At 56.0% G+C, this 20,931-nt stretch overlaps 2 protein-coding genes and 1 long non-coding RNA gene across 4 annotated transcripts; 1 reads left to right on the forward strand and 2 right to left on the reverse strand.

Moving 5' to 3' along the window:
- Positions 1 to 2,448: 2,448 nt before the first annotated feature.
- On the forward strand, positions 2,449 to 8,008 carry LGALS2 (galectin 2). Of its 2 annotated transcripts, none has more exons than XM_027780332.2 (4): positions 2,449 to 2,715; positions 6,178 to 6,260; positions 6,545 to 6,704; positions 7,792 to 8,008. In XM_027780332.2, exons 1-4 carry the CDS (start codon positions 2,449 to 2,451, stop codon positions 7,936 to 7,938), a joined length of 657 nt encoding a protein of 218 aa, XP_027636133.1. In that variant the 3' UTR covers positions 7,939 to 8,008. The 2 variants fall into 2 exon arrangements, with proteins under 2 accessions (XP_027636133.1, XP_027636135.1); XM_027780334.2 differs by lacking the exon at positions 2,449 to 2,715 and adding an exon at positions 5,535 to 5,723.
- Positions 4,664 to 6,583, reverse strand: LOC114010913 (uncharacterized). Its single transcript, XR_003552612.2, has 2 exons — positions 6,446 to 6,583; positions 4,664 to 5,103 (listed from the first exon to the last, which is right to left on the reverse strand). It is a non-coding gene; the product is annotated as an uncharacterized LOC114010913 (long non-coding RNA).
- Positions 8,009 to 9,266: 1,258 nt separating the features above from the next.
- Positions 9,267 to 17,465, reverse strand: CDC42EP1 (CDC42 effector protein 1). Its single transcript, XM_005232878.3, has 3 exons — positions 17,288 to 17,465; positions 12,788 to 13,673; positions 9,267 to 11,751 (listed from the first exon to the last, which is right to left on the reverse strand). The coding sequence occupies exons 2-3, from the start codon at positions 13,227 to 13,229 to the stop codon at positions 10,937 to 10,939; spliced, it is 1,257 nt and encodes a 418-aa protein (XP_005232935.2). The 5' UTR covers positions 13,230 to 13,673; positions 17,288 to 17,465; the 3' UTR covers positions 9,267 to 10,936.
- Positions 17,466 to 20,931: the final 3,466 nt, after the last annotated feature.

The following is a 20,931-nucleotide window of genomic DNA, read 5'->3' on the forward strand; positions in this document are numbered from 1 at the left end:
TGGTGCCTTATAAACCAGCTTCCTTGCACACAAACCACCTTCCTCCCATCCCTATGCACAACTCATGCCACACAAAAATGTTGCCACAGACTTCAGAGCTGCCTGAGAGAGATGACCCCTGCAAAGGCATAAGGATGTAACTTAGCCATGGGGATGGAAACCATCCAACAGAGCACATCTGAGCTCCCCATGGAGATGGGAGGTGCCAGTCACTGTGACACCACTGCCTTTCTGATGGGGTAGGGAGAGAGGTGACATCCCTCCCCTGTTTTCTTGAGCTGCTCCTCTGCTTGGTGTGAGTTCCCTCCTTCACTGCTGCCCCTAGCCCTGAAGAAAGGTGGTTTTTTTTCCCACATTTTACCTCTTCAGCTAGTTTTGTCCTTCCTCCTTCTTAGTCCCCACATCCTAAGGAAGAGAAATTGCACCCCACAGCTGAAAGGGGTGATGCTGCTCAAGAGCCTACTGGATGCTGATGCCCTCTAATCCCTTGCCACCTGGTTCAGGGCAGGGATGCTACTTCCATGCTTCCCACAGGGGCTCTGGATAATGCACTGTTAGGGAGCTGGGGCATGAGAGATGACAGGAGATTCATCTCCAGTCCCTAGTTCCTTCCCATTTTACTTGATCTGATATGGAGACTTCAGTGCCTTCCCTAGAGGAGCTGTCCCGCTCTAGTTAACCTCAGGCAGGGCGTTAGTGCTCATGGGCACAAGTTTCCTTGTGCTTATCATTGCCTTGGCTTCTCCTGCGTCTCCTGGCCAATACTCTCCTGTACACACCCTCCAGATCCACAGACCTGCTTATCCAGTCTCTTGCTTACCTCCGTGTTTGGCTGAGGAAAGTAAATTTTGTTCTCTCAGTCCTCTTTTAGGAAACTGCCTGGATTTCAGAGTATAGGGATTGATTGGGTGAAGGTTGCAGCACTATCTGCTGAGAGGCAAACCAACACCTCTTGACTAAAGGGGAAACCAGACCTGTCAAACCTATCTGGGAATTTTTGTGACTGGCAGGTGGAGGACTGAGCATCTCCATCAGGAGGTGGTGGAAGCCTCTTCTTAGCTGCGGCCTCAGCCCTGGCCTCTGAAAATCCAGGACTCGGCTTCTTGAAATCCACCCCACACCCCTCTAAGGCAGGGGGCATTTCCCCCTAGGCTTCATAGAAGGAGGAAACCGAGGCACAAAAGTGGCTTAATTGTAACTTCTGGGACAAACCGCAACCAGGGCCCAGATGGGGTCAGAGAACACAGTTTAAATCAGGTCACCGCTCAATATTTATTGTGTGGAGTTTTTCTTTTTTCTTTACTCCCGCACTGAAATCCTTCCCCAGAGGCTATTCAAGGAAATAAATAGCCAGTGGAAAGGGACAATAGCTTTCTGCGGAGTACAAATTATATGAAGCAGTAGGAAATAATAGCAGAGTGAGCAGCTGCTGCTCCGAGAAAGAATGCATGGTTGGTCTCTCCAGCTCCCTTTGCCAATGACTGGTCCACAGCACAGGCTCCCTGGTGCCGTGAGTGCAAAATGGGACAGGCGCCTTTTCTCCTTTGCAGTGTCCTCCTCTGGTGCCGCTTCTTTGGTGTTTGATTAGTGCCGAGCTGAAACTGCAGCCTTCCATGAGGGTGCTAAGGGGATCTCCCACCTCTTCTTGCAGAGCCTGGTTTGACGTGGGGGGCAGTGGCACATGCATTCACACAGCTGGCACAGCTACCTTGCCTTCCCGTCTCTCCCTCTTCCCTTCTGGGCTGACCATCATGCCTGGTGATGCCCCATGTCCCTTCTGCAAGGGACTGTTGATAACTCTTGTTGTCTAGAGAGGATGTGTTCAGTTCCCTCTCCTTGTGAGCCCCTTGGAGCCCTTCCTCAGAGCACTGTTGGGAGGGATGGTGGGGATAATTTTGGTGTGCTGGTGGGGATTTTGGGGGCTGCTCCTGCTACAAAAGGCTCTGAGAAACCTCTCACAGCTGGGGGGGGGGGGGGGGGGGGGGGGGGGGGGCAGTTGGGCTACCTTGGCTGGGAAGTGGGGAAGCCTGTGGTTTTCCTCAGGGCTTCACACCTAGCTGGCTTACCTCCTGCCTGAGTAAGAAAACAAAGTAAATACTGCTGCCAGCAATGATGCTGCTAAGGATCTTGGCAGCCTGCTGGGGAGGGTAGCATTCAGTCTGTTCTCAATAACTGTGTGGGTGCCCTGTCATAGATGTGGTAGCTTTAGGCTATGGTACATGAGGTGCTGCTGTCTTGAGCCACCCCAATGGTTCTGAGATCCCATAGGTGCTCCTGGTGGCTGAGATGTCCCCAGGACTAGCAGGAAGTCTGGGAAGGACTGTTAACCCCAAAACTGACCTTATGGGACCACTGCAACTGGAAGTGTCACATGGGGTGAAAGCACTCTGCAAAGGACTTCTGGCTGAAAGCTGACATGGCTGCCTTGGTCTCTTGCCTCCTTAAAATATGGTTTTGTGTTTTTTTTTCTCCATGAAAAATTGCAGGGCTGCCTGCTCCCTGTTGGAAGTTCACCTTGCCCTTGGGATGGGCATGGTCCCCACCCTCCTGCCAGTGGCTGCTTGTCAGATCTCTGCTGTCCCAAGGCACCCTCTGGGAATGCAGCAAAGCCTCCTCCAGTGCCAGCAGTGTGAACAACCTATGCCAGTACAGGCCAGCTGTCCTCTGGCCAGGCTGAACATCTATACAGGGCCCCAGAGAGGCACTCCCAGGCAGGTATGCTATTAGAGGATCATCTCTCTGGGGGTGAAGGGCTCCTGGATCCTTTGGACTAGTGGCTGCCAGCTTCCACAACCAACCACTGCTTGTATTTTCCTCACTGCACAGACCCTCCACCTCCTCTGCAGATGTCCTTTAGCCGGATTTCCTCTTTCTTTGGGATTTATGTTACCATCATATCACCATTTCCCCAGGCTTTCTGCTTTGCAATGTCTGCAGGGAAGTATCAGCCTGCCCCTTTCACCCTCCTTTCATCAACCCAATTACTACCTCCAATTGTACTGGAGAATTTTGGCTTTTCTGGTGTCCCTGAAGTCTCAGCCCCTTCCTATGTGGGGAGAACATACCCCTGCATGAGAGAGGCCATCTGCACAGGGCTGGTGTCTGACCATGCAGAGGCTCAGCTCTGCAGATGAAGGAAGTCGCCAGCGCTGGCAGAGTTGCTGCCTGGCTTCCCACTATTGTTCCCAGTGGCAAATAAAAGGGGGGTGAACGCCTCTGCTGAGCATTGTAGGAGGGGGGTTAGTGTTATCTCCATAAAATCTCATGGCCCCTCTCTGAGCAGCTCATGCCTCTTTCCTGCCTGTCTTTCTCTCTGCATGTTCTCACAGCCATGGTACTTGCGGTTCCACACATAACCCTATGTGCAGGTAGCTTTCCCCATCCCTCAGACACATGCTGCTCTCCCTCCTGGGCAGCCTCACGCTCTGCCAGTGGGATCAGTGGATAAATCCCAGTGAGAGTGATGTTCCGTCTGGTCTGTGTGGGAAGTGGGGGAAAAGCTCCTTTATGTTGCTGGCCTGGGACCTGGATGGTGTCTCTGCCGCAACATTCTTGTGTCACCTTGGCCAGCCATGTAGGACAGGATTTTTCTGGTGGAGTTCATGGTGTGCCCCGGATGCAATCTCTCGAGCTGTACAAGTGTTTTGTTTCTGTGTGTTCGCTGGCTTAAAGTGGGTTCAGATAACTAACCCTGGTGGTAGTGTCCTGGTTTCTGCTGGGATAGAGTTAGTTTTCTTCTTGGTAGCTGGTGCAGTGCTGTGTTTTGGATTTGGTGTGAGAACAATGTTGACAACACACTGATGTTTTTAGTTGTTGCTGGGTAATGTTTATACTACGTCAAGGACTTTTCAGTTTTGCAGGCTGGAGGAGCACAAGAAATTGGGAGGGGACACAGCCAGGACAGCTGACCCAAACTACCCAAAGGGGTATTCCATAGCATTGGGTGTCATGCTCAGTGTGTAAACTGGGGGGAGCTGGCCAGGGCCTGCAGATCGCTGCTAGGCATCGGTCACCACGTGGTAATTGAATTGTGCCTCACTTTTGTTTTTTCCCTTCCTTTTGCATTTTATTCCTCTCCCCTTCCATCTCCATTATTATTATTATTATTATTATTATTATTATTATTATTATTATTATTATTATTATCAATTATTAAATTGTTCTTATCTCAGCCCTCAAGTTTTACCTTTTTTCCCCCTGATTCTTCTCCCCATCCCACTTTGGGGGGAGGCAGGAGGGGAGTGAGCAAGTGGCTGCATGGTACTTGGTTGCTGGCTGGGGTAAACCATGACAGGTGGCTGTGCAAACAGTGTCTTTGTACTGCCCTTGTCCCTGCAAAGGGACAACATGAGTTGCTGGAAAGAGAAACCCCTCATAGCCAGTGGGATGCTCTGATATTTTGAGCAGGGGGGTCTGGGCCCTGTGTTTTCCCTGGGATGGCTATGGGGAAGCAGGGTGAAGGTGTGGGTGGGACACAGCAGCGTGATGGGAAAAAGACCCAATGCCAGAAACCACAATCATCGGCACCTGCTCCTGCTGGCTCCATGCTCAGCCTGGGTGTGTTTCTCCAACAGCTTCAGTGACCTCAAGAGCAAACAGATTTTCCAAGCCTGCTGGGCTTTATAACCCTCTGTTAATAGGAAACACCTCCGGGAAGGAATGGTTATCAGCACTTATCTCTGTTTACTTCAGGAGATTTTGGGGAAGGGAGAAGCTGCCTCCCAGCTGGCTGTGCAGCAGCAGGATAGCTGCACTCAGCTGCTCTCTGCACACCTCGAGACGGGGACTGAGGGGACTGCTGGCCTCCTGCTCCCTCTTGCTCCCCCACTGACTTCTGGAGTCTGGCAAAACACCACCAGTTTGTTCAGCCAAATCTGGCGCAAAGTCTGCTGACTTGTAGATCTCACCTGGGAAGAAGACCATAGGAGTGACGTTCCATTATGAAGACGACATTTTCATGTCTCAGGGGTAGGGGAGACAGGGCTGTTGAGCCTGATGTGCATGGGTCTTTGAGGTAAAAGGTTTGGGTCTTGACGGAGCTTGGATGGAAGGTTGCAGAGCTCCCACATATTGCTAGTGCAATCCACACAGGTGGGTCTGAACCTAGAGCCACAAGAAGGGAAGAGATGGGATGCGATTCATGTCACTCCTGCAAAGGACTGTTCATAGCTTGTGTCATCTAGAGGGGATGTGTTGGCTGCCCTTTCCCCTGAGTCCCTTGGAGCCGTTCCTCAGAGCACCATGGGGAGGGATGGTGGGGACCATTTTGGTGTGCTGCTGTGGATTTTGGGGGCTGCCCCCTGCCACAAAAGAAGGGAGCTGGGATGCTTCTTTTGGCTAAGCTGTTACATGCAGAAAAGAAGTGAACATGGTGGTCACACCTCCATGGCCAGCTGGGAAGATACTTGTCCTGTGTGGTGGCTGGAGTAGCACCCCTAAGGGCTGTGTGTGGTCATCCTCTGCAGGGAGCCCACTGAGGAGGCTGGGAATTGGTTAAATCTCCTGGAGTCCCTAATGAAAGGAAGTGTACATAGGGAAGTTATTTCTTTGGATCAAAGTCTCCTGGCTTAATAGCAGTCAGTGGGGCCTTGCAGAGGCAGGGGCACTGTTAATGTGTAAGCCACAAGGAAGTCTAGGGATGTAAAGCCCTGCATGTGAAGTGTTTCTGACCTAACCGCTGGTGGCTCCCTGCCTGGTTACTCTGCCCTCTGAGGAAGATGTCTGTAAGGGCTGCTGCTCCTGTCCTCTGTCACCCAGGGTCCCCAGCTCAGCAAGGCTGAGCAAGAGACCAGCAAGCCACAGCCACCTTTGCTCTCATCCTTGCATTTCTTGGACTGCAGGCGATGCTTCCCTCCAAACCCTGGGTTATGTCCCTCTGCTTTAACCCTCTTTGTATGTCTGCTGTGATGCTCTCCTTTCCTTCTGCTGAGGACAAGCCTGTCTTCATCTGTCTCTCTGGTGTCTTTTCTCACTTACTGGCTTCACTCAGCCCACTCCTCACTGAGTGAGAAGCCTATGCAAGACCTCCAGCATGGAGTGGTTTTGGCCATAAGAGGAGTTGAGAGCGGGAGATGTTCTCCTGGCTGGGACACCTTCTCCAAGCAGCACTCTGTCACTTGCAGTGGCAGGGAGAAATGGCTGAAGGAGCCACACAGACTATTTTTCTCTCTGCCTTAGGGAAAATTTGAAATTTTCAACCTGGGTATGAAGACTGGGGACACCGTGAAGGTCAAGGGCAAGATATCTGAGGATGCTGACAAGTAAGTACAAAGAAATCACCTTGACTTGCCAGGACTGAAGGTGGGCTGTAGAGGGAAGTGGTTTTCCAAGGCTGACAGGTACAAAAAGTGTGAGCATAGCTCAGTGTTAGGGGAACCCCTACACTACCACTGTGCAAACTCCCCTGGTTCTCAGGCAGAATGACAAAACAGGAGGCATTAAGTACCTGCAACATTGAGGGAAGAATTGGGTGCAGAGCCATGTGCTGGATCTTCCAAGACCCTGTCCTGCCTGTGCAGCTGACCTTCCTCCTGTTCACCCACAGCTTCAGCATCAATCTTGGCTCCAGCTTCTCAGATCTGGCATTTCACTTCAGTCCCCGCTTCAATGAATCTGTCATCGTCTGCAACTCCAGGTGCAACAGTGTCTGGCAGGAAGAGCATCGTGATAACCACTTCCATTTTTCCAAGGGCTCCACTGTGAAGGTGAGGGGTCTGTGCTGGTGTGGGGTTTTGGGGGTGTGTGCAGTGGGGGGAAGCCCCTGGTCAGCAGATTCCCATACTCTAGTCCTCTCAGTCCCATTCAATGCCTGCAGCTCCCTCCCAACAGGCCCTCATTCTCATCCTCTGGGTTTTTGGTCCTGATTGCTACTTCCACTCCTCCTTCAAAACCTCAGCTTTTCCTCAGGGAACTTTGCATGTCTCAGACTTTGTAAGGATTTCCTGCCCCTCATACCTGCCTAGCAGGTGAGTGCACCAGGGGCATCTCTGAAGGTAAAGGGGATCTCCAAGAAGCAGGACCTTGCTGCTCTTCACCTTATTTCTCTCCCTGATTCCCTCCTATGCAAACACAGGTTTTAAGGCAAGCCAGAGCTCGAAGCAACATCCAAAAAACACTCCCTTAGCTCTTCTGTCCTCACTACTGCTGGATCCACACTGCCAGTCTGTCCTCCCTCTCCTCCTGCTAGGGATGCTGTCCTAGTTGCTGTCTCACCCCATCTGATGTCCTGAGACATTAACAGGGCTGTGTTTAGGGGTAATCCTGTTCCTGTTGCTGTGGGGAGGAAGCTTGTTTCAGTCATGGCTGGCTTTTGGGAAGAGATGGTGAGGTGACTGCTTTGGGGAATGATCCCTTTAATTTGCAATGATCAGCAATGTGTTCTTGTCCTGTCTGCTTGTGCATGTTTATCAGCGAAACTCCTTTATCTGTGTCCCAGTAAGCTGCTGAGGGCATTGGAGTGTCAGGTTTATTCTGCCCTGCCCAGAGCAGATCTAAGCCATGTGGTGCATAAAGATATACTTGGGTTTAACTGCTCTGAGTTTACAATCTAAGTAGCTGAAACAACCCCAGGAGACATTCCGTACCAAGGTCATAGTCTAGATACCAGCTCAGAGCTTTGATATCAACTACTCATTTCCTGCATCATCCTCAGCTCAACCCCCCGCACCTTGCTTAAGTCTGTAGGGACCAGGTCTGACTCACATGTAACAGTCGGGCCTTTTGCCTGGATGCTTACCTACTAATCTCCTCCTTGTCCCCAATTCCTGCCCTTCCTCCCCTCTCTTCTCCCAGATCATTATTGAGATGCTGGCAGACAAATTCCTAGTGAAACTACCGGATGGGCATGAAGTGGAGTTCCCCAACAGGCACTCCTCCAATAACGTCAGCTACCTGAGTGTCGAGGGAGGCTTCAGGGTCACCTCCTTCAAGCTGGACTGATGGGTGCCACTCCCTAGCTCTAATAAAAACACAAGCAGTGGTTTCTCCAGCTGCTTTGGCTTTTCTGACATCTTTGGCTCTGCAGTTCTGTGCAAGACACCAACAAAGTCCAAAGCTTTTCCACTAACAGGAAAGGAGCCCTTGCTGGATGGAAATAGCCCCCAGATAATGTCAGGTGCTTTTCAGGTCAGACTGGGGTGTGGGGTTGAATGGGTAGTAGGTAGGGCAAAGCAGACTGTAGGTGGGGTTCAGAAGGGGAATGGTTGTGTAATCTCTTCATAGTGCACCATTTCCTCCTGCACCCAAGTTTTTGGGAGGGAGGGAGGAAGGAAGGAAGGGGAAGAAAAGCATGGATGTGAGTGATGTGGCATTCAATGTGGCATTTGGTGCCACAAAACCAAAATTAAATAGATTTGGGAACCTCAGGGCATGGGTTTGATGGGTTCCTCTTGGCTGCTCTGAGCAGCCAGTGGGCAGGAGGAAGCAGTGCCTTGCAAAGGGAAGAGAGCACAGATGTGCCCCTGAGCCAGCATTCCTGACATCGATAAGGAGTTGTCTCCTTGGACTTTCCCCCTTATCTTACCCCACTTATCTGCTGGTGCATTCCAGCCAGGTTACCCATTACTCTGACATTCCCACACCGAACCCTACTCAGTGAAAGTGAGTCAGGGGAAGGCAGTAGGGAGTGACGACAGGGTTTGCGCTGGTTTACGTGGCTCAGACCTCTAGTCTGTGTCCCTCACAGGGGACTACAGTCAATTAGTGCTGAATACCAGATGCTGCTGCTCTAATTTAGAAGTGTCTCACCAGCCTTAAGTGAGATCGATGCGTGACTGCAAACGTCGGGGCACCTTAGGCTGGGTGGGAGGAGAGCAGAGGTAGAAGAGCATCTTATGAGAAGCCCAATCCAAGGCAAGGTGGCAGGGTACCTGCCCTCCCTCTCCACTTCCTCGCTGCCTGGCCTGTGGGACTTGCTGCTGCCTGAGCACACAGGCAGAGGATGTCTGATGGGCTGGACGGGCTGTAGCCAAGCCACCTTTGGGAAGGGTACTGATCTGCTTCAGGCTGCAGGTGAATTGTTGCCAGGCTGGAGAGGAAGCTTTGCACCTTTTATGTGAGCTACATGGGGCTGGGTGGATAGGAAGGTCACTTTGTGTGTCAGCCATGGTGAGCAGCAAAGTACCAGGCTAGTTAATCCATGCATCCTAGAGGTGCTGGAAAATCCTGCTGAGAGTGGAGAGGATGGGATTTTGTGTCTGGGACACTCGCAGACGTAGCAAGGAAGATGATAAGGTTGCTGCAGCTGAGGGGAGGCACCAGAGGAGAAGTTAGTATCAAAACTGTTTTAATAAGGACAATAATAAGTGCATGGGATACAAAGTGGAGGCAGAAAGGATATTCCATGGGTGTAGGTCTTTGGTCTAGAGTTTGTGTTATGGTCTGGAAAGTGGAGGGCAGAGGGAACTCATCCTGAGAGCCAGGGTCCCTGCACCAGAGGGTGCAGGGGCGGTAAGGCTGATCCTGCTGTGTGCCAGTAGCCAGAACTGGAGGCTCCTTCAAGCTGCTGCCTGCCCTGGCTTGCTGCTGCTGGCCAGCACGAGGCAGCCACTGGGGGAGGCTGGGGTCTATGGGCTTGCCTGTAACCTCAACGGCCTGACTGCGAGCAGTGCGCCCATGTACAACATGTGCCTCTTTATTATGCTCTAAAGAGCTCCCTGCCAGAAGCAGACAGGCGGTGGGTGAGCTGCGTGGGAGCAGAGCCTTGTGGCCATGGCCCGGCATCTCCCCCCACTGCACACCCCCTCCTGTCCCGGAGAACAAGGGGGGTCCTGTGAGGGTCCCTCTGGTGACCTCAGTCCCCAAGCATCTCGGCTCCATGCCATGGCACAAAGCCGCTTCTGTGAGGGCCAGTTTGCAGGCAGGGCAGCGTGGGGGGCAGCTCGTTCTGGGGCGGCCACATCACCCAGGGCCACTTGGTGAGGGACATTAGCTGTCCTCCACACATACCCCTGGAAAGGGGTGCGCTGGAAAGAGGGATGCGCATGTGGGAAACGGGAAGAGGGGGTGAGGATGGAGAAGAGGAGGCTCAGACCGAGTGGCTGCAGAGTGGGAGTCTCCTTGTTCTGAGGTGGGGGAAAGGAAGGGATTTTTACGGCCTGAACTGCAGAATCTGGTGACCTGACAGCCTTTTCTCTGCCTTCAGCTGGCCAAGAAGTTTCTCCCCTCCCTGCTGCGAGGGGGCAGGGGTCAGAAAAGGAGCTGTCCTCAGTGACACTCAGCAGCAGGAGGCAAATGAAAAGACCCCTGCGATTATCTCTGTGTGCTCTCACCTCATGAACACTGAGCTCACAGCTTTTTTTGGGGGGAAGGGAAAAGAGAAAGCTCAGCTCTGTGGGGTTTGCCTGCCCCTTGAGCCCCCAGCTGACCTCACCCAGTAGACAGATGTGCTATATGGGAGCGTCTTGCACCAGCTGGAGCTAGGGAGACCCCCATCCCCTACATGCCAGAGCTATCGGTGGGAGGTCCTCCCAGGCCTACCAGAAGGATACCCATGCCAGTGCAGAGGGTGGTTGGGGGTGTCAGTGGGGGACCAGGCACATCCCCAGACATGCTGGTGAGGCCAGGCTGAGACATGGAAGAGAGGGTTCCAGGGAGGAATGGGATGGGTTAGGAAAGGTTTTGGGGTTTCTTTGGCACATAGGAATGTCCCTTTGGTGTCTAATGGCAGTGAGGTGGGGAGCAGGCAGTGATGCCCAGCGCTGTGATGCACAGCCCTCACTGGCCCTCCGCAGCAGCCTAGTCTAGCCCCAGGGAGCGCCCCCGGGAGACAGGCTCTCCTCCTGCCCCTCTCTGGTCCCCCAGTGCCCCCAGCTTGGCAAGGAGGTCATCTGCTGGGTCTGGCAGTGACACTGGCACCTGAGGGTGGGGGACGGGGAAGAGGGCGAAGACCCCAGCACCAGCGCCTCTGGCAGGGGGCCATGGTGGGAAGGATGGCTCTTCACACCTTGACTTCATCATCTTCCTCCTCATCGGCATACTCAAAGGAATTGCTGCGCCCCTCATGGGCACCAGCATACCCCTCCCGCAGGCTGGAGAACTTGGCCTCCTCCTCCTCCACCTCCTCCTCGTCTTCCTCCTCCTCTTGTTGATTCCAGGTGGCCTCGGGGGACTGGCTCTCCCCTGTCACTTGTGACCCCCACAGGCTGCTGCTGGGGCTCTCCCACAGGGTCTGCGTCCGGGCCTGCAGGGGACCCTCGCCCTTCTCTGAGCTCCGTGGGGTGCTGGTCCCACCATAGTGGCGGGCCAGGACCTGGGCTGCCCTGTCAAACTCCCCTGCTTCGATGGTGCAGTCGTTCCAGTGACCCTGCCATGGGGTCCCTCTGGACGCTGCCCCTGGCCCCGACGCCCAGGCAGGGTCCTCGCCAGCACCCTCGATGACGTGTGCTTCTCCATTGGCATGGACCGACAGTCCTGGCAGTGAGCTGGCCTCCGACAGGCTGCTCTGCCTGGAGTGGTCCCAGAAGCTGGATGTTGCCTTGTCCTTTCCATGGGATACGCCTGATGCTGGAAGGACCCCATCCTTCGTCCCCTCACCACACAGAAGGTTTGGGCCATTGTCCCCCACCTCACTGTTACTGGTTTCGGAGAAGCTCATCACCTGGAGAAGCTCGCTCATCAGGGAGGGTCCCAGGTCCAGGCGGAAGGAAAGCAGGGAGTCTGAGCGCTTCAGCTCTGCTTCCCCAGGGAAGGCACTCTCTTGGGCCTTTTCCAAGCGAGGGACGCGAGGGATGGTGCAAAACCCGGACTCCAGCCCTGTGAGGCAGAACGGATGGCTGGTGAGGGGGGCACAGCTAGGTGGGAGGAAGCCTGCCTTACATCTGTGGGGGACAAGGGACAGACCGCCAAAGTGGCGCAGGTCACGCTGCGGTTGGTAACGCTGGCCTCTAAAGGACACTGTCTGTGCGGACATCTCCGAAGCCCTGAGTTAGAGCAGAGGGTCTCCAAGGGGGCTCAGGGCTTGCTAAAATGCCGGTGGGGGCTGAGCCACGCAGATGGGACCAGGAGATGGCAGCAGTGTCCCAGCTTGCCTTTCACTCAGCCCAGCCACCTCCCGGCTGCGGTAGGTCCCCCAGATCCCCCCTGCGAGACCCTCTGCTCCAGACCTTCCTGGCTGGGGAAGAGCTAAGCCACAGCCCAGTGCTATGAGGCCACAGAAGAGCCACCCAGCTGCCCCATCCCATCCTTCCCACAACTTTCCCCAAAGGTCCCTCCTGGACCCTGGCTGGCAGGGAAGGATGGAGGCGCAATGGGGAAGGGGGGATGGAGTCCCTTGAGGAGGACATGGAAATGGAGGGGTTGGCACAACTAGTGACAGGGTTAGCCCAGGTGTGTGGAGGTGGGGAAGGCCATGCCATGGATCTCCTTGTCCTCACAACCTCGGTATGAGCACTGCCCTGCTGTCCCAGCACCTTCTTGGCTTCCTCGGGGAGGCTACCCATGGGGAAGGTGTAGGGCTGGGCGAGATGGGGGACACCCCTTTACAACTGCTCAACTCAGGCTGCCAGCTGTGTGGGGCTTTTGGGGAGGGAAAGGAGGAGAAACCATCCATGCCCCATGTTAGGGGCATCCTGGGAGGAAACCCTCCAAGGACAGGAGCAAGGACTGTGGTTGAAAGCAAGGTTAGGGTTATCTCCTTGCAGGGACTACCAGGACTGGGGACTCTGACATGTCCTGTCTCTGCTGACAGCCTAAAGTCCCTCAGTGGGTAAACTGGGCATGGAGTGATGGAGAAGGTCTGCAGAGGATGCACTGTGCCTGGGTGCCAGTTTCTGCCCCGCGCTTCACTCACCGTAGGCCTGGTGTGTTTTGGAGAAGCTGTTGGAGGCACTTTTGAAGGAGAACTTGCTGGTCAAGCCCCGGCCACTGCCGCCGTCATATGTCCCCTCATTTAGCTGCGGCAGCGAGACGGCATTCTTGATGATGGGCGAGATTGCTGGGGGGGCGGGTGATGCCCCCACTTGGCCCCCACTGCCTCGGCTCCTCAGCGGTGTCCGCCGGACATGTCGCAGCGTCCGGGTGAAGAAGTTGTTGGCTTTGGCCGTGTCAGCCCCTCCATGGTTGCTGAGGAAAGAGGTGTCCCCGAAGACATCCCCACCACGCCCCACGTGCATGGTGTGCCGAAAGTCCCCCAGCGGTGGGCTGATCATGTCCGGTGTCAGCTCTGACTTCAACCGCCGCTTCCCATGGGAGCCTGACACCCAGCTGAGCACCGGCAGCTTCCCCAAGCTCATGTTGCACCCCTCACCTTTCCCCTGCCTTTGAAAAAGACCCCCAAAGTGGCCCTCGCTGGCCTTCCAGCACTGGGGTGGCCTGTCACATCCCTGGCCTCCCCATCGCTCCTGCTCCGATGTTCGTGGGGGAATGTCACCTTGGCTTTCCGCAGGTGGGAAGGGTGCCTGTCCCCCTGCTTCCCTGCACTACGTTTTGCTCATGAAATCACCTGCAGCGAGTACGTGCCTGGCGGTGAGGATGGTGGAGGTGTCCCCAGGGGGTGTCTGGGGTCACCCTCAGTGCTGTGGAGGCCACTGGAAGCTTGGTCTGGCGGCAGGTTTATGGCTTAATCCACTGTCTTCTGTCACAGCCAGGTGAGCAGAGCTGGTCACGGATGGGGCAGTGGGTGATGGTAGCTTGGGGTGGGCTAGCAGGGCAAATGCCTCAGTCCCCTTGTTGGCCACCTAAACAAGATAAGAGGAATGGTGAAGCCCTTGGAGAGGATCGTCCCAATCACGCTGGCTGTACCCCCAGGACGGGCTGGGGAGGTCAGAGGTGGGGTGGTTGCTACCGGCTGTCCCCCTCACCTCACCCTCCTTTTGGAGAGGAAGAAAAAGGCTTTCTCCCAGAACCACGTGCTCTCCTTCACCTCTCTGACCTCCCGTGGTGTGCCTCAGTTTCCCCTGCCTGCAAAGCAGCTTTGCTGGGCCCATGCCGCAATGCAGGCTGAGGGTTTCCCTCCCAGGCAGCACCTCCTCCTGAAGTGGTGCCCTGCCCCGCTGCCCCGTCTGCCGGGGTGAGAAGCCTCTCCCAGCTTTTTGCTATTCAGATGAGCCCTTGGGGAGAGGGTGAGGCCTGGGGACCACGTGCTTCTTGGGGAGGAGGGGTGGTGCGGAGTGAAAACGCAATATTTATATATTGGTTCATTTATTCTCCTCTGGCTGGGTCTCCAGGTGCTGGGCAGACACATCAGAGCAGCAGGGAGCCACCGGCGGTGTGGGGAGGGCAGCTGCTTTTCAGGCAGAGGAAACTGAGGCATGGCAAGGGGGGTGATTGCTCAAGGTTGGAGGAGAAGGTGGGATGGATCCCTGCACTCAAGCAGGTCCTGGAGGCATTGGGGGCAGGCAGGAAGGCAGTGGCTGGGTGAATGATGGCAGGACAATGACCTCTTTGGTCAGCAGAGAGGACACTCAGATCAGCAGATCTTCTGTCAGTGTGTGTGGCAAGAGGGAGAGGGCAGGTTGGGGAAAGGTGAGGATTCAGGGTGTGGGGTACTTCAGGGCATCAGTGGTCTGGGTGCCCACCTGGGGACATGTCCATCCCTGGACTCGGTCCCTGCTAAGGGGCTGGGGGAACAGGTTGAAGCTGGGTCCCTTCAGCAGGGATGGCTGTGGAGGGCAGCATGTCAAGAAGCAGTGCAGAAGCCTCGCATCCCTTAGCCCCCATGTGCTGGGACCCCCACTGCTGCATGGTTCCATCTGTCTCCCCCCTGTCACGCTGCCTGCCTCCCCTGCCTGTCCTCTGGGTCACCTCGGGGCAGTCAGGCGGTTCCAGGGTGGCAGAGCTTCTGGTGAGGGGGAGCTCTGGACATGAAGCTGCTTTCCTGGCTGGCTACACACGTTTTTGCCTTGCCCTGGCCTTGTTTGTTCACCCGGGGCCCCTCTTATCTGCCAGGGGTTAATGCCTGGGGAAGGGAAAACAAACCTCCCCCTGGCAGATCCTAGCACCATTGGCTGCCTCCCAGGGTGGCAGTGGCTGGTGGCAGCTGGAAAGGTGGCAGGTTGGCTTCCTGCTGGCCCCCAGCTCATGCAGCCCATGTTTGCCTCCTGCTCATGGAGGCCATGTGGTGCTGCCTCACCGCTGGGACAGGCCAGGCACGTGGCCGATTTGTGGTGGGAGGACAACCGGGGAGCAATTCCCTCTCTCGGGCAGAAGCCCAGCCATAGCCATTGCGGCAGGGTTCTTCTGGAGTGCAAGGAAACCACTGCGGTGGTCCCTGCAGCACACAGCTGGGGTCTCAGGACCACAAGGAGAGAGATGTGACCCCATTTTTGAGCTGTCTCCCGGGAAGGCGCATGACCCTGGGAGAGGGTATTAGGTGAGTTACAGCCCTCCAGTCTGTCTTCCCCTCTGCACACTGGAGCCCCTGAGAAACCCAAAGTGGGGACTGTGCCCTTCAGCGTGTGCTGCAACCGGGCAAGGCCACTCTGAGGGGTGAACCCCCCACCACTGATCCCCTGCATAGCAAAGCTGCCCTGTAGACCCCTGGGGGGGGGGCTGGGGCTGGCATTACCCTGGGGACAGGGAGCATCCCTTGCTCCCTGCCTTGGAGAACTGTTGAGTGGGGAGCTGAGAGGAGGAAAGAGTTCCTCCTTCCTTGTCCCTTGGCCACCATGGTGATGCAAGCCAGCACCTCCTGGCCCCTGGCTCTCCCTGCCTGCTGGCAGGCAGCAGGCACTGGGAGAGAAGGGAGGGAGGGAGACAGCTGGTGCTCAACCCTACCTGGATGGCAGGTTTCTGGCAGGCCTGTTAGACCTTTTTTCCCTCCAATCTCCCCCTTTTTCCTCCTTCCCTCTGCCCCTGGTGCATCTCCCTGCTGGCTGTGCCCCTTTGAGCCCTCCCCTCTGTCCAAGTAGACTCCTCCATGCCAGGGAGACTCGTGATTCTGTGGGCAAAGGGTGACCCATGAGCTCTCCTTTCCTCCACTGGGCAAGGGGACCCCTCCCCGTCCCGCCGGCCCCCCCGCCCCCCCCCCCCCCCCCCCTTCATCTGGCCACCCGTCTGTCCGGATACTGCTTCCGTCTGGCAGCCTGCCGTGTTCTCCAGCCCCCAGCATGGTGAGCCTGCAGCCCATCCCGACCTCCCCTTCCCCAGCATCCTCTCCCTGGTGCCCTTCTTGCCTCCTCTGGCAAGCCCCCTGAACTCAAAGACCAACTGCTGGCACCTCCTCCTCCTCCTCCCAGCTTGGCCTTCCCCATCTCCCCCCCGAATTCAGCTGGTTACCACTGGTTTTCCACTAGCCAGGAATGGCCGGAGCTGTTCTGCTTGCTGGGAAGAGCGGAAACCAGAAAGGGGGGGAAAATAATCCAGATGTCTAGTTGGCTGGAGCTGCTGAAAGCAGCCTCTTCCCTCCTCTCGTTACACCCCCGCCCCCCCCCTCCCCAAGGGGACATACTCCAAAAGAGGGCGAGGAGATGTTTGGGGTGGTCTCAACATAAGGAAGAGCATGTGGAAATGGCTGTGGGTGCCAGGAAGGTTTTCCTAGCCTTTGTGAGTGCCAAAAACCCTCCCGTTCCCTGGAAGAAGGGAGTCAGAGGCTCCCCTGTTGGGTCACTGTTCTGGTATGGGGAAAGCTGGCAGGGACAGGCTTTTGGGGAAGGGGGAAAGGGGCTTGGCTGGCCAGGCTAGGCCTCTTCCAGCTCCCCTGGAGCTGTGCCGGGCAGTAGGCAGACAAGCCTGAGTCGAACTCCTGTGCTGCTGGCTGCTACATACATAGAGAGTTTTATCTCTCCATGTAACAAGGGTATTTTTCCAAGCAAATGTGTTGGGACGTGGAGGGAGGCTGGGGCTCCAAAAGCGGGTGGTTTCCAGCCATCGTCTCCCTGTCCCCCTTGCCCAAAAGTGCTCCCTTTCTTTCTGCAGTCCCCCACAATCGAGGCGCTGAGAGCCTGCGGGGCTGCGAGGGCTATCCCGAACAGGGTGTGGGACGGGGGTGCCCCACTGCCTTCCCCCATCCATGGGACTCCCTCCTTGCCCCCTTTCTCTCCCTGCTCCCCCCAGCCTGTCTCCCCTCTCCTCACTCCTGCTTTCCTTCCTCCCAGTTTCCTGTTGCATTCCTGCCTTCTTCTCCTTTTCTTTTTCACCATCCTCCCCGACTCCATTGCCTTGCCACCCCTCCCGCTTCTCCCCTCTCCAACCACCCTCTCCACCCTTTTCCTTCTGCTCCCGATCCCCCCGCCCCCAGCTCCTAAAACTGAGGAATCAAAACTTTCAGGATTTACTTCTTCTGAATGAGGGTTATTTTTTTCCCTGTCCCCCGGCTGAAAAGTTGGGGGAAGCTCCCAGTGGGCCCCCGTACCTTGCTCTGCGGGTCACTGGTGCTGCATCCTAGAGTAGAGGAGGGGAGAACGGGGAGGCATGGCCCCCTCCCTTTTCCCACGGCTGTCTCCCCAAGCCCGGCTCGGCTGTCTCCCCAAGGCTGGCTCTCCCAGGCTGACGCTGCGATGCCACGGGAGAGAGGGAGTGAAGCTGGTGGGGAGGGGACGTGGGAAGGAGGAGGGCGGGCTGCAGCACCGCCGAGCCAATCCTCGCCTGGCAAGGAGACCAGAGAAAATGAGATTTATTCCAACTATCCAGGACAGAAAACTTCAGGAACTTCTCTGTCGCTTCCCCCCTCCTCCTCACTTCCCCAGTGCCATTTCCCATCCTCCGGCACCATCGGCTGCCTCCTGCTCCTGGATGCCTGCTTGAATGGATTTGGGGAAAAGAGGAAGCCCAGGTTGCTGGCTAACTTGGTTAGGGGAGCCTGGCCAGGGGGCAAAGGAAAGGAATTTACCTCCTCTGTGTGTGTGACCCCTTGGGTATCATACAGGGTCATCCCATCCCATGTTGGATGGGAAGCCCCTAGTACCTGCAGTGCAGCACTGCCAACTGGGAATGGGGTCTGGGGGTGGGTGGTCATGCCGGGACCTGTGGGTAGCATTGGGTTGAGCATTAGCAGGATAACAGCCTCCCTGAAGGCCGCGTGGGCCAGGTTGGCATTCGTTACAGGGTGAGGACAAGCGTCACGGGATCAGGACAAGCGTCATAGCAGCAGCAGCTGATCAGGGTGAGGGGGGTGGCAGTGGGTAAATTAAGGGAGATGCACTTTGGAGGCACCAGAGAGGGTTTCTGCCCACACAGGGGACACCACATCTCTCTGACATTGTGCTTTGTTGCTTTGTCCCTTGATGGTCACAGGGCAGAAGACCCTATCAGTGCCAATGAGGGTCAGCCTGGTGGTGGGCATGGCATCACCAGTGCCACTGGTGACCCTCATGGCCTCCAGGAGAGACTCAGTGGCTCTGCTGGGGAGCACTTGGCCAGGCACCTATTCAGGGCCCTGTGGTGGAGAAGGGAGGTGTCCCTGCTGGTGAAGGCGAGATGAGACTTGCTGGGGTTAAGCAGGGCCTGGATGAAGGGATGACAAGATGTCTGCAGAGGAGATGTCAAAATGGAGCCTGGCCTCTTCCCAGGCTTAGGTGGCTCTCGCTGGGGTGCCTGGGCAGGAGCATCTTATTGCTCAGAGGTTTGCTAAGCAGCAGTAGGGCTATGGCACCATTCTCAGCCTGTCGGCCTCAGGCTTCTCCTCTGTGAAATGAGATAGTTGGGTTTTCTGCCTTTTGTGGAGGTCTTCTCCATTAGGAATTAGGATCACATGGACTGTGCATTTTGGTGGTACTTCTAAGTGAGTCTATGTCTTGGACGGAGATGGGATCTCAGGTCTGAGGAGGGGGGTAAACTGTGCCACCAGTAGGGAAAGGAGGGGAAATTGTGACCTGCATCCTCCCTACTTGCCAGGGAGGCATCTCTTCCCCCGAGTCCTGCTCAGAGGAAGCCAATAGGGGTGGTGGGCAAGGCAGGAAAAGACCTTTTGTTTGGGTCTCCTTCCTCTGCATGGCCTGCCAGGGCATCTCTCCCCACAGCCCAAGGGGGTCCCCCTCACTCCCCTCACCCCCATCCGCATGCCCTGCAGTGGGGGCTGCAGCAGGGAGTGGAGCCTGGGCGATGGCAGCAGCCTCCGCCGGGGAATGCAGAACAAATCTCTTCCAGATGGGACAGGGGCCATGTTCTGCTCCTTGCAGGGTGGCCAGCTCTCCACTGCCTCCTCCTCCTCCTCACCCTTGCCTCAAGCATCTCTGCACTCCAGGCCAAGACAGGCTTTGTTTCCAGGAAAGCAGCTGGAAATCCCCCCTCTTCAGCACCCCTCCCCAAATCTTTTGGTCTTGTGGCCATGCCAGCTGGGCTGTGACTTTTGTCCTGGGGCTGGTGCTGAAGTGCTTTGGAGACCTCCAGTGTATGTGCCAGCTCCAGGACTCAGCACCCATCCTGGCCTTTGGTTGCCTGGGTATGAACAGAGGTCGTGTGGCCCCTCCAGCTGTAACCTAACAGGGGTTGCGCCCCCCTAAGACCCCCTTCTTTCATATACAGCTGCCTGGAAAGTGAATCCATACAACCTTGCCTTCCAACCTGTTTATCTACCTTGGCTGATAAATGAGAGGTGACTGTGCTGCAGAGCCACTGTACTGCTTATGGGTGCCCTGGGCAGGAGCTAATGCCTGGACCCCTCCCAGCCTGGCTACCTCATTTACCTTCAGTCACCCCAACATTTCATCCCGTCTGTAGCCCTGTGCTCCAGGCAGCCAGTACCAGTCTCACTATTACAGAGGGACGGGCCATCGAGCTTATCATGGGAGCAGAAAAGTGGCCCCACAGCTTTCCCAGCTGAGGATTTGCTTTGATTCTCACAACATCAAAGATAGGGTAGCACAGATTGCATCCCTTCTTCTTCCCAGTGCTCATCCCTCCAGCATGGTGCTGAGGTCTAATGGGGGGCTGAGCATGATGGGGATGGAGAAAGGAATGGAGGGATGCTGGGGGGAGCTGAGATCTCTGCCCCACACCTCCAGGTGCTCAGTCCTTTCTGCCATCTCGCTTTGTAGTCCCAGTCCTTGTGGCTCTCAGACCTGATGCCTGAGGGAGGCTGATGCAGGATTCCCCTCCATAGAAGAAAAATCCCCCTTCTCCCTTTCCCTGGTGCCTGGGGGGAGCTGAGGAAAGGTGATGGGGGCATCCCAGCCTGTGGATGGTGCACTTGCCCCTGGATTTCTATTCCCTGACATTTCTACTTGCTGCCTTCCTGCCTCCCTCTTTCCCTATGAAATTTCCAGGGATGGAGCTCCTGGAGCATGCTGCTGCACTCCCAGAGCCCCAGCCCTGGAAATTTCCTGGGGAAGGGGGGCAGGCAGGGGATTGGTGTGAAGGGGGTGCCTGGCTCGGCACACAAGAAGTACATATCCTGTTGCTGCCCAGGGTCTCCGGCTCATATTTCCTCATTAACTGGGAGTGCTGCTTGTTTGCGGGTGACTTCCAGATGTTTCCATTCTCCTCACGGTGGCTGTGAGGGCACATACTGCATGGATACGGGAATTAATTCTGGCAGCAGGGTAGGGGATAGTCCCCTGCCATGACGGGAAGGGGGGTCCGTAGGGCCTCCTGCCCCACCACGCATTCTGGCATGGCCTCATCCAGCTCCTCTGCACCCTGGTACTGACAGGTCCCTCATCCCTCCTCCCAGCCTGTCGCCCTCAGTGCTGCCTCCAGTCTGTGTCTCGCTGCCCTGTGGATGAGCTGGAGGCAGAGCCGGTTTTAGGGTGAGCAAGCCAGGGTGGTGGCAGGAGGTGACACCCCAGGGCAAGGGATAGGTGTGAGGCACCCAGCGTCTTGCCCAGAGCATCCCTGGCCTGATGCCAGCACTGGCTTTGTGGGCACTGGATTCCTCGTACCCCATATATACTCACACATATATACTCACCACATATATACTCACACTTCACCAGAGTGATTTCTCCTCCAGCAGCACCCCCAGGGATGTGCTAGGCTCAGCCAATTTCTAGGGCTGTGCTGTGGGTCCTCTGCTCTGTGCCCATAACCTTTGTGATAACCAGGGAGAGGGATCAGACT

The sequence above is a fragment of the Falco peregrinus genome, chromosome 6, assembly GCF_023634155.1.
Source record: "Falco peregrinus isolate bFalPer1 chromosome 6, bFalPer1.pri, whole genome shotgun sequence".
In the NCBI taxonomy this organism is placed as follows: Eukaryota; Metazoa; Chordata; class Aves; order Falconiformes; family Falconidae; genus Falco; species Falco peregrinus.